The 12,500-nt window shown below is 38.3% G+C and overlaps 1 protein-coding gene across 50 annotated transcripts in view; it reads left to right on the top strand.

Moving 5' to 3' along the window:
- Ufd4 (ubiquitin fusion-degradation 4-like) overlaps positions 1 to 12,500 on the top strand; it is a 140,684-nt gene that overhangs the window by 116,104 nt on the left and 12,080 nt on the right. For 13 of the 50 annotated variants that reach the window (XM_086539542.1, XM_086539522.1, XM_086539529.1 and 10 more), the window contains 13 exons: positions 214 to 353; positions 538 to 744; positions 1,093 to 1,215; positions 1,384 to 1,635; positions 2,250 to 2,480; positions 2,669 to 2,859; positions 3,008 to 3,260; positions 3,554 to 3,667; positions 3,854 to 4,036; positions 4,163 to 4,277; positions 4,447 to 4,664; positions 5,622 to 5,774; positions 5,957 to 6,764. In XM_086539542.1, the coding sequence (XP_086395668.1) occupies positions 214 to 353; positions 538 to 744; positions 1,093 to 1,215; positions 1,384 to 1,635; positions 2,250 to 2,480; positions 2,669 to 2,859; positions 3,008 to 3,260; positions 3,554 to 3,667; positions 3,854 to 4,036; positions 4,163 to 4,277; positions 4,447 to 4,664; positions 5,622 to 5,774; positions 5,957 to 6,764 (2,988 nt within the window). The remainder of the gene's footprint in view (positions 1 to 213; positions 354 to 537; positions 745 to 1,092; positions 1,216 to 1,383; positions 1,636 to 2,249; positions 2,481 to 2,668; positions 2,860 to 3,007; positions 3,261 to 3,553; positions 3,668 to 3,853; positions 4,037 to 4,162; positions 4,278 to 4,446; positions 4,665 to 5,621; positions 5,775 to 5,956; positions 6,765 to 12,500) is intronic. The other 37 variants (XM_086539563.1, XM_086539562.1, XM_086539565.1 and 34 more) reach the window with 8 other exon arrangements.

The raw sequence follows: 12,500 nt of genomic DNA, 5'->3' as shown, positions 1-12,500 counted from the left end.
AAAAAAAAAAAATCAAATATCTGCACATGAAATTATGATTGGATGGAAAAAAAAAAGTAATTGGCTCTAGCTTTTGCAGTAGAAAATCTATTTTCATTTTCATTTTGTTCCTCTGTTTTGACTTTGTTTTATGATTATGACTTGTTCAGCTATGATTTCCTTGTCAAAATTATCTGTGTTAATAATGGTGTAATTGCTCTCCCCTTCTCCAAGCAGAGAACCGCAGTGAATTTCTGGAGAAGCTTCAGCGGGCCAAGTCAGCTGTGAGGCCAGGGAGCCCCAGTCAGCCCGTCTTATCAACTCCAGGGCCTGCGCGATTGGTCATCGGGAACTGGTCTTTGCAGTGCAAGAAGGTTTGTTGGAATAGGTGTTCTGTTCTCTCAAGCATGTTTAGATTACAAGAAGGTTTAGGAGACATGTGTAGTCAAGTCTCTTTTTCTACATTCCTTTTAATATGTTGCATTGGAACATCTGTCTCAGGTTTCAGTATTGTTGAGGATACAACTTGATAATAATGACAATGATCTTTACTCACAGGAGGGCGAGCTCCACATCCACAACTCGGACGGCCAGCAACAAGCCACCATCTTGAGAGAAGACCTGCCTGGCTTCATATTTGAGAGTAACAGGAACACCAAGCACTCCTTCACAGCTGAAACATCCCTGGGCCCAGAGTTCCATGCTGGCTGGACCGGGCGGCGAGGAAAGAGGTTCCGGTCCAAGGTGGAGGCAATGAAACAGAAGGTATTCTTGATGGGCTTTTGATATGGAAGTGTAGGCTCTGGGGATAGTGCTTTCATTTTGATGATATTGCATGGGATGGTTTTCTTTGGTATTTGATTAGATTATTTATTTGTTCATTGGTAGAATGGAGTCTGGTTTGCCTAGTTAGTCATGGGGATGTGTCAAGGTTGAAAATTCCTTTTTGATATCTTGTTTTCTCTTATATATCATTGTTATTATTATCACTATTTTATTGTGTACTTCCCCTCTTCAGGAGATCCATTGTTTATATTTTGTGCTAAATATGTTTGGATTTGTGAATATTAATAGATAAAGAAAAATTATTTATGAAATTATTAATTATTTCAGGTCAAAGGATTAGCCCGTGATGTTTATGAAAAATACTTCAAAGCAGCACAGACACAGCCGCGTGGGGTGGTAGCCAAATTAGGAAATATTGTGGCACAAATTGAGAGAGCTTGTCAGAAGCAGGTATGTCTTCTTTTCTTTGTGAATATAATTTTTAGTTAAAGGAAGATTAAGATTATTATAATCTTATCAAGAAGAAATGAATTAAGCTCTACTATGATTATAAAATACATAAGAGATAATTGATAAGAACTTTGGACTGTATTTTATCTGTTCATCTATTGGAAACAGGTTAGCAACAAGAACAGTGGAGAATGGACTGAGATTCTGAGAGCCGCAGTGGAGGACCTAGTCACCCTCCTGCGTGATGAAAGCACAGTCTCTGCTTATGAGTTACATTCTTCCGGCCTGGTTCAAGCCCTTCTGACGCTCCTCAGCCCAGGCACAGCTCAACACATCCCCGAGGACAACAGACAGGTTTCACAGAGACGTCTCAACAAGATGATCAAGCAGCGGAGAAATGTCCTAAAGAGCTGCTTCAAGGTATGACTGTGAGCTCCGTGTTAGCTCTGGTACACTGTTTATGATGAGTATTGGTATTTCATCTCTATTTGTTTATTATTATTATTATTATCATCATCATCATTCTTAATATTATTATTAGTATTATGTTTTTTCTTTACTTAAAAAAGTTTCTCCACATCCAGGTATCCCCATTTTGATTCTGCTTGTTCTCCAACATTACATTATTCCAACAGACACACCCTTTTTTTCTTTTTTGGCAATGATATTTCAGTAAAGTGATAAATAGTGGTATATTTTCCTTTTTTATTTGATTTTCTCTCGGATCAAGATGGGGGTCAGGACCTTAATCCGCTCTTAAGTCATAATCTTATGGGTAAAATAATTCAAACATTTCATCATCCAACCATTTTCTTTGGATTGGATCCCTGTCAAATAATTTGAGTTACCTATATTGCATACCCCTATACACACATACAAGCAGCATTACATACGTGCATGTTAGTGAGTCACTGTAAAAACTTGTTACTAAAAAAAGTATACAAGCATCTTAAGGGTAACTGATTGGTATTTCAAACCAGTAATATGAAAAGAAGTTAGACAGCATTGTAAATATTCGTTATTATTTCTTTCAGGACAAAGTAGATGAAGAGACGGCAACAATTAGCACCTCTGTAAGCCCTGGGACACAGCTTGTACGCAAACTGGTGTCAGTGCTCGAGAGTGCTGAAAAGCTACCATTATACATATATGACATTCCTGGGGCTGGCTCAGGCCTGCAGGTTTTGAGTAGACGTCTCAGGTTCAGACTCGAAAGAGCACCTGGAGAGAGCTCTCTGATTGACAGGAATGGAAGAACTTTGAAGGTAAGAGGGGAATCAGGGATCGCTTACTAATTTTTTTTTAAGGTTACTTTTACCTTGACATGGTTTTACTTATTGCTAGCTAGAATTACAATCCTAAATTATTATTTTTTTTTTTTTGTACTTTTTTCATGTTGATGCTTGTATGTTTATTCTTTACTGATATATTTTATATTCTTTGGTATTGGTAGATGGAACCATTGGCCACAGTTGAGCAACTTGAGCGATACCTTCTCAAGATGGTTGCCAAGCAGTGGTATGATTTCGATAGAGCCTCCTTTGCTTTCGTCCGCAAACTGAAGGAGGGCCAAAAACTGACATTTAAATGCAACAGAGATTTTGATGAGAATGGCATTATTTATTGGATTGGAACAAATGCAAAGTAAGTGACTTAATTATTTAAAATGATCTTGAGTGTGTGAAGACCATTGTAAGAATTGTTCATATTGATTGATTTTTAGAGGGGTTCCTTAACACCGTTCACTCTGTATTGGTTGGAATGTTGAAGTTTAAAATTTATCCCTTTCTAGGACTGCATATGAGTGGGTCAACCCAGCCTCTGTCGGTCTAGTGGTGGTGACATCTAGTGAAGGGCGCAATCTTCCTTATGGACGCCTAGAAGATATCCTTAGCCGTGACCCATCAGCCCTGAACTGCCACACCAATGACGATAAGCGAGCCTGGTTTGCTATTGATCTTGGTGTGTGGTTTGTACCATCTGCTTATACTCTCCGACATGCAAGAGGCTACGGTAGATCGGCCCTCCGGAATTGGATGTTCCAGGTAAGGTGGAATGAAGAGATTGAGTTCGGGAACAAAATTTTTACTTTAACTGTATAGGTTCCTCTTTTTATGTTCTTAAAATTATATCTGTAACCCTTGTAGTATTGGTTAGACCTGAGGATACATAATTCCTTGATTATGCGTGTTCTAAACCACATTTTTGTTGTTTAGAATATCAGAATTTGTCATCCCATTTGTATCAGAGTGTAATGCACATAATGATTGAATTGAAAGGAATGATTAGATAATATTCTTCTGTACTTTCATTGAACTAAGTTGTAATTTCGTTTCAGGTCTCCAAAGATGGCATGACCTGGACGACCTTGTACACTCACGTGGATGATTGCTCCCTCAATGAGCCAGGTAGCACTCACACATGGTTCATTCAACCACAACAGGATGAAAAGGTATGTTAGAATATTGGTTTATCATTTATTATATTGAAAAAATTTATTGCTATGGTAATATGTGGTTGGATTATGTTCATATGTTTGTGTTAGTTCATTCTCATTATCAGGTTGATTTGGGTATTGATATGTGTTTTGTTATTGATATCTTTTGATTAATATTTTTTTTTGTATCTTTCAATACAGACTGGATGGAGACATGTCCGTATTCAGCAAACTGGTAAAAATGCATCTGGTCAGACTCATTACCTCTCCCTCTCTGGGCTCGAGCTCTATGGTACAGTCACAGGTGTGTGTGAAGACCTTGGTAGAGCAGCCAAGGAAGCGGAGGCAAACTTACGACGGCAGAGAAGACTGGTCAAGTCACAGGTGAGTGTTTTATTCATGGCATTTGTGAAGATTGTCTTTTTTGAAAGATTTTGTTCATTTAGACGTGATCCGTGTACTGTAATCATTGCAAAGAGAAAGTATCTTATGAGCTGCCTTTTCCGGCAGATGGTGAAGCACATGGTCGTTGGAGCACGTGTGGTACGTGGACTAGACTGGAAGTGGCGTGACCAGGATGGCAACCCCCCAAGTGAAGGAACCATTACAGGCGAACTTCATAATGGTAATTTTGCCAAGTAGATTTACAAATTACTGAATTGAGACCACAATTTTTTATATATAAATATATCTCACCTTTTTTTTATTTTTTATTTTTTTATTTTTTATAGATATAAGACATTTTAAACTAAGTGTAAACAGACTTATATTCCAACCACCAAATCCCAATTCAGGCTGGATTGACGTAACCTGGGATCACGGAGCATCCAACAGCTACCGCATGGGCGCAGAGGGCAAGTATGATCTCAAGCTGGCTCCAGGCTATGACCCAGAGTCCCCCCAGGTGTCCATCGTGTCCACGGGGATCAGCAGCTCATCCAGCAACACCTCCACCACCTCCGCACCTGCTTCGTCAATACCCACGATCACCACAGCCATAAAGACCACCAAGGTAATGGGGAAAGACTCTGTTTGAGGTTGCTTGGGGTTGGCATGCCTCAGATATAAGTAGGTTGGGTCTGGTTTACGTGATTTTTGATGGATTTGTTGAGGGGGTTTGTTCATTGATAGTTGTAAATTAGGAAATAAGGTACAGCAGCATCCTTTTAAACAGTTAATTAACTGTACTACTTGGATATCTTATCGCCCTTAGTGTGAGTGAGAATTAAAAATGGATTAAATAAGTCATGAATCTTTGGCACACAGATTTTCTTATTTGTTTTTTCATTTTATTTTATTATTTTTTTATATTAAAAAAAAAAAAAAAATCTGAAAATATCCGATTCATTGTTGCCGTAGTTAAGCCTCCTGTTTTAATAATGTACCATTTGTGAGATGAATTAATGGCGCATGATTAGAATGGACAGAGAAGATATTATATGTGCCCAGGCATTCATAATTTGTGATTGATATTTTCTGTGTGTTTAGAGAATGATTTGTGATCTTTGTTAAAGTTGGCAGTGTTGTTTTTGCTTTTTAGAAGAAATCATAATCAACAAATTGGTGAATCTATCAATCTATGTATAATTGTATTGTATTCGATACTAATTTATTTTTGTTACACAAAATAATTGTTTATTGATATATTTTTTAAAAAGTGTTGTGACAACTGTAAGTATGTGAATTAAATTAATTGTGTTATACAAAATTAGCAATCACAGATGCAATGACAATTTATTTAGCACTTCATGGATACATATCTCATTGGAATTGGTGAACATACAGCTTACATGATATAAACATTTAGAAATATATATATGTATTTTTTTGAGCAAGCAAATTCTCCCAAAAAACATTTTTGACCATCAGTTGTATTGAACTCCTATCCCACTGCCCCAACTCAGGTGCTTATGCAAGAAAACTTTCCTTTGATTTTTGTAATACGTAACTCTTCTGTTGTTTTGTACAGGTGGTAAGCACAGAAGTCAGCCAAGGTACAAGTGTACTCACAAGTCGCAAGTGTAGCTCGACACCTTCACTACCTCAGGCAACCACAGACACACACAAACATTCTGTGGCTGCTTCCGATCAAGCAGCATCTGATGACAATCTCACTGCAAAGGTAACATTCTGAATAAGTGTGTTAAATTATTCTTCTTGTTCCATACTAGTCAGTCTTGCATTTTTTCGCTATGTTAGAGAAAATTGTATCATGTTTTTTTAATTTTTGAGAGATGATTTCATGATTTGCATAATCTGACACATCAATATTTCTCTAAAAATCTGGTAATTCAAATTCTCCAGGCTGCTGAGACAGTTGCAGAAAATGTGCTGAGTGTGGCCAGTGCTGAGGCTCTCCTGAGTGTGGAAGGCAGTGGGCGGGACAAAGGCTCAGAATTAGCCACCCTAGTACAGTCACTCAGCCTGCATGACCGTGACCTCACGTCTGATTTCTCCGATGCCATGTCCTCTTTGGAGTCTGTGCTCAATACCTCTGATATCAAATCTGGTACGGGTGATATGAGTGAGGCCATGACTGTTATGGATGTGGGGCTGCACCCAACTGCAGACAGCAGCAAATCAGGCCACTTAGCCCAGGCTGGAGAATGCCCAGCTGTGACTGTCAATGAAGAAAAGCTGGGTGAGCTGGGCAATCTAGGGATCAGTGGCAGTGTGAGCAGCAGCAGCAGCAGCATTGGTGGAGTCAGCAGTAGCAGCAGGAAGCGATGTGGGGGTGTTGTGACGGGTGAGGGTAAGAGGGACTGCACTGGGCGCTCCGCCATGTCCTCACAGCCTATGAGTGTTAGTGTGCCCAACCTGACCAGTGCTGATTCTGAACCATTGACACACAGTCTGCTGGAGACCTTTGCCCAGGTGGCCAGGCGGCGGGGGGGATCAGCTACCATGCCACCCGGCTCTGGGATCTGTGGCAGTGGGGGGGTGGCGCCCCATGCTCCCAATGTGCCTGCTAGTGTCACTAATATGCGCACAGGTTTAGGTCAGCTGATAGGTGGGCCACCCCCGACCCTGGCTCATCCAGTGTTCTCGCCCTCCACCCACTCCATGTCCAGTCTGGTCCGTCTGGCCCTCTCCTCACACTTCCACCTCCCAGGTTAGCTAAACTGTACACTTCTCCACAATCCCGAACATGTGAAGTGAAGACCGGTTGTCAGATATGATTGTTCAGAACAGCTATCTTGGTTTTCAAGATTATTTCTTTCTTTGACAAGTATTTATAGAGAATCACAACCAATATTGTCATATAATGAGACAGACCTTTACAGAGAGTTAGAGTGAGAGTTAGAGTGAGAGTTAGAGTGAGTGTGAGAGTGAGTGTGAGAGTGAGTGTGAGTGTGAGAGTGAGTGTGAGTGTGAGTGTGAGAGTGAGAGTGAGTGTGAGAGTGAGTGTGAGTGTGAGTGTTAGAGTGAGAGTGAGAGTGAGAGTGTGAAAGAGTGAGTGAAAGAGAAAGAGATAGAGATAGTGTGTGTGTGTGTGATCTGAAACATTACATGTAATCACTGACAAATACACACATACACTGACACTAACTGACACTGACACACACACACAAATAAATATATAAATAAGCTAAAAAATGCATTCACACAAACTAAGGCATATGCACATACAAATACATACACACGAAAACACATTTACACATATCCCTCTCTCCCTCCCTCCTTCCCCCTTTGTCTCCTTCCCTCCTTCCCTTCCTCACTTCTACCCTCCCTTCCTCCCTTTTTCCTTTCCTCCCTTCCCCCTTCCCCCTTCTTCCTTCCCTTCCTTCGTTCCTTCATTTGTTTGTTCCTTCCTTCCTTCCCCTCCCCCCCCCCTCTCCCTTTCTACCTCTCCCCCCCCCCCCTCTTCCTCAGCTCCCACTCCCATAGACATACTCACAATCATGCTCACACTTATTCTCAGTCACACTCTCTTTATATGATTTGAATTGGTACTAGCTTGATAACTATTCCAGTTACCAAATTTTGGCAACCAAATGTTGCAATGCATCTGCAGCTCATTGATCCAAAAGTTCCTCACTTCTATTGTTCAGGTATATTCTTGTGCTCACCAGAGGCCAGTAACCTATATATGATTTCCAGGATTAAGGATTGTCCTAACCAGACAGGAGGTCCTTTCCCTGTTGTCCTGGCAAAGGCTGTTTCCTCCTGGGTATCACATTGTGAGTTATGGCACTGGTAAGACACATGGTAACACACACCATCGAGCCTTCTGCAACACCCAACCTTACTATACATGTAGAGGTATGTGGATCATGCCACATTCAAAACGTCATCATTAACTAATGTTTGTACAAATAGTGTACATTGATGGCTTCACTGCCAGTCCAGATATCATAACACCAGTTATAAGTACAGTGTGGTTTGGTGTTTGACTAAGGTATTATTAAATGACAGATTATCTAGATATTGACCTGAATCTTTATGAACAACAGTAAATAAAGATTGATATTTTGATGACTATCTCTGTTTGGCAGAATATGTGAAAGTTTCATACAGATTAAAGAATACTATGAATTTGTCAAAAGATTTTGGTCAGTAAGTAGTTCATCTGTCTTGCTTCTTTTATGCGGTAAAGGTTCTGCAGCTGATATTTATACATATATATCAGTAGGTGAGGGAACTAAGACAGCATTGTCACCCAAAATCTTCAGAAGTTAGTTCACGTGAGCAATTAAGATGTTTAATCTTTTGGTGATGATTATAGAAATAAAAAGTCATTATCTAAGCAGTATCATAGTGTTTGCTCACCTGAACTAAGTTCTATATAATCTGGCATTCCAAGGTTTTCTTTTGAAAGGTATATAGATACTCAGAAGCTGTGCATGTTGAAGCTACTGTTTTAGAATGTAAGCTTACCCTTGTGGGTGTAAGCTTTCCTGGAGGCACAGGTCTTGGTGGTTGCTTAGAGGAAAGAACTTCTGTGAACTTCTGGAATCTCCAGAAACTCTTTGATTCTTCTTTAACAGCACGTTATCTCCTGTGGTGCAATATAGCCTGCTGTGTAAAGTGCATGAGGTAATGTTATCCTGACACTAAGCAATTAACACAGTGATTGTGACCATAAATCAAAAGAAAGCTGCCTATTGCTTTGGTCTTTTGTTGCTCCAATCATTAGCGCTGTAAGGTTTAACCCTATTACTGATAATATTAGTAATGCTTTAAACTAACATTTGTCTGAATAGCATTATTTTATTCGGAGAGGCAATGCTGGATGACGTGTGTGGTAATGTGATACCTGATTTAATTTTTCTTTTATGGGGAGGGGATTACATATGAAATTTGATTTTTGTTTGATATATATTCTCTGAACTTGTTGTATACATGTTAATTTGATTGATCACTATATACTTTAAAATTGAAGTATCAGACACACTTATTGGAACAGTAGATCACGTTGCAAATATTGATGATCACATAATCAAACTCCGATCCCTCAAAGTCCACATCAAATGGGAGGTCGAGTAGTAAATCGTAAAGGACAGAATATAAGTGTTCTTAGGGATGTGTGCACACTGGCTGGAACAGATGAAACATGGCAAAATTTGCTACCAAAAATGATTCCAAATTATTCATGTGATGAATATCCAATAGAATGATTTAAGCCGAAATAATTTTGTGCATTAGAGAAAGAAAGAAGGGAAGAAATGAGGAAAATATTTATTTTATCCTTCCTGTGTGTGCATAGATCTCTTAGCTTTGCCATCCTTTAAGGGCTAGAATTATGTGAATACTAAGGACAAAACAGAACTTTGTTGTCAGGAATTCAGGATGGAATCTTGCTATATACTTAAATAGTAAAAGTTGTAGATTATCAATTTGCATAATGCCTAGTTGTGATATAAGGTGTGAAATATTTGTTGGAGCTGAAGAATGAAAGTAATGAATGCATGAATCTTTTTAGTGGATAGTATTAAAAGAGAAGGGAATGTAAGGGAACGAGAAACATGTGAAGTCAGAAAACTAGTTTAGTAGTGACTATCTGGAACCAACATTAGGTACAGGAGAAATACAGATGTTTGGAATTAAAAAAAACGTACGATTACCCAAATGAAATGCAAGAAATTTTAAAATCGAATGTTGTATGTAGTTAGAAATTGAAGGAAAAGTGTGCCTTAGATTAAATTTGTGTTCAAACTGGCAAAATCAAGACTGTTTGAAATATAAGTGTATGAGTGTGTATGTGTATATGTATATGATTCTCTTTAATTAACTTTAGTAAGTTATAAATGAATATAGTTTTTATGAAACTAAAAATGTACAGCATAGTTTTAATCCAGTACATTTAGAAAATTGTTAGTTTCCAGACAGTTTATCTAGGTAATCCCTAAAAGATAGAAAGATAATTTAACCAAAAAAATTGACATTGTTGCTTCTAGTCAAAGAGTGATGATATGAAACTTCAAGACAGCATACTCTGTTTGTTATTCGTAGAGGGAAAGTTACCGTAGTGCATGGTTGATACACATGAATGCTTTGGTGATGGATGCATACAGATGTAATGTTGGGGTAAGTTGATACAGCTTAGGGTAGTTTATATTAGTGAATGAAACTGGATTTCTTTCCCTCTTTTCTCTGATGATGTGAATGATCCTTATTGAAATATAAGCCTGTAATAAAGCGTTACTGTATTTGAAATCGATCTTGAAATAAGTTTTATCAGTTTTGTGTGTTTCCCAAATGGAATCAGACTTGCATGGGCTTCTATTTCAATGTATTGAATTGTTTCTAATTGACAAAAGCAGGATTTGCATTTATTAGTCTGAGTTTCATTCAGAAAAATAAATTTAGTTTGATCCTTTTTTAGCTTCTAATCACGGCCTTTGCTTTTCAAATTAACTAGAAAAGGTATAGATCACTTTGAGAGTGAACTAACATTAATTAAATTTTGATAAGGACTGTTCCACTACATTATCACACAGTACTGTTTGCAACTAGTAGTGATATTTTCCTTTCCCGATAATATCCAGTTTTCCTCGTTGTCTACCTCTGGACGTAGGTTTACACGGTCGAGTCTACATTTTATTACACCACCTGTGAGAGGAGAGATTAAAGGGAGAGGTTTTCATTCATGTGTAGACCATTTATCTCTCAAAAAAAAACAGAAAAAGTGTGCATTAAGGAATCATCATTTCTCCATCTGCGGCCAAAAAGTTGAGGGCTGAGACATGAGCAGCATGAGCTAGGGTCTCTGTGTTGTAGATAGTGCGAGAAATCTACCAGTTTATCAGTAGGGAAAGTTACCCCTTTGTGAATAATTCCAGGTGCTTTCATTTAGCTCGGAATTTGCAAATTTCCAAAGATGTGAGAATAGGTCGTGTGATTGATTTTTTTTATTGCAATCTAACATTGGTCTCTTTTCTAATGAAAGGGGAGAGATACGCATCATTTTTTCAGATGAAAGGCCAGGTTTGTTTGCTGTATTAGTTCATTAGAAGTTCCATATTTCATTTTGTGAAACTTCCATTTCAGCAGATTGGTAAATATGAATTGATTATTCCTATTACAGTGGCTATTAAAATCCAAAGTAATTTACCCAGATCTTGTATACAAGTATTTGGTTAGGTAACTATATGGCATTTGCAATCTGAAAAGAATTGAGCTAAAAAAGGGTGCAGTCCCTCCCCATCTTGGGTTAATTTTGTATCATGTATAATGATTTAGTGAATTTTGATAAAATTCAGCATCGCTTTAATTTATTCTTTAGATTAGGATATATGTTAGGTTTGTGTTTTTTTTTCACCAGTTTATTTTTATGAATAGGTTTGACCTTGTTGGAAGTTTTAAGCCTGTTTTCCCATGGCCAGGTGAGCACACTACCTCTCATACTGTGAAGATCCTAGTACTTACCAACATCTTATCCTATTTTATTATATGCAGATTTTGAGGTCATTGCAAGAAGACTTCTGTCATTAATAGGCTGCTTGATTCGTTTGTTTTTCATTTTATTTTGCTTGTTTCATTATGTTGTTTTGCTTCATTTATTGTTTTTATTCAGCGATTATTTTGAGCTTATTTACACTGTTGTGATTTTTTAGTTCTTGCAAATGTCCTAGTTATGTTATATGCAAATTGAGGAGATGAGATCATAAGAAGTTATATTCTCCCTAACTTTTGATTTCAGTAAAGTGGAAAAGTTTGTGTCAAGGAAGCAGTAATGATTTTATAAGAAAACCTACTGAAACTAATTTAGCCAAGACAGTTTTTTGGTTTAGATCTATCTTGAGAGTTAGTAAATATTAAGCAGAAAGCACTGCCCTTAATTAAAATGATTGCAGTCTCATAGAAAGCTTCATATCTCTAGATATTGCTTTTTTACATTGGGAGGGAGACCAGAAATGTGAGTACTATTGATATTTCCAATGGATTCACATATTTGTTTAACCATACTACATCTACAGTTAAGATTTGTTCAGAGCTGTTAGTGCCAGAGAATGAAAAAAGATAGGTGGCCCTGTGTAGAATTATCAACAAAACTTTTTGAATGTAGAATAATATGTGTAAATGGTTTGACTGTGTTCGTTGGTAGGTGCATGCAGACTGCTAAATCTCACGTGTGTATGGTTGCATGTAAGCAGAAGATATGAACACAGACAAGGGATTACAAATGTAAATAAATATAACTGCATGGACACGGACACACACACGCACACACACACACGGACACGGACGGACACACACACACGGACACGGACGGACACACACACACGGACACGGACGGACACACACACACGGACACGGACGGACACACACACACGGACACGGACGGACACACACACACGGACACGGACGGACACACACACACACACACACACACACACACACACAC

The sequence above is a fragment of the Penaeus japonicus genome, unplaced genomic scaffold (assembly GCF_977035675.1).
Source record: "Penaeus japonicus unplaced genomic scaffold, GWHDUDI00000001_assembly GWHDUDI00000009, whole genome shotgun sequence".
NCBI classification, from domain to species: Eukaryota; Metazoa; Arthropoda; class Malacostraca; order Decapoda; family Penaeidae; genus Penaeus; species Penaeus japonicus.
Note: the sequence above shows the minus strand (reverse complement) of the source record. Positions and strands in the feature narration are given on the sequence as shown.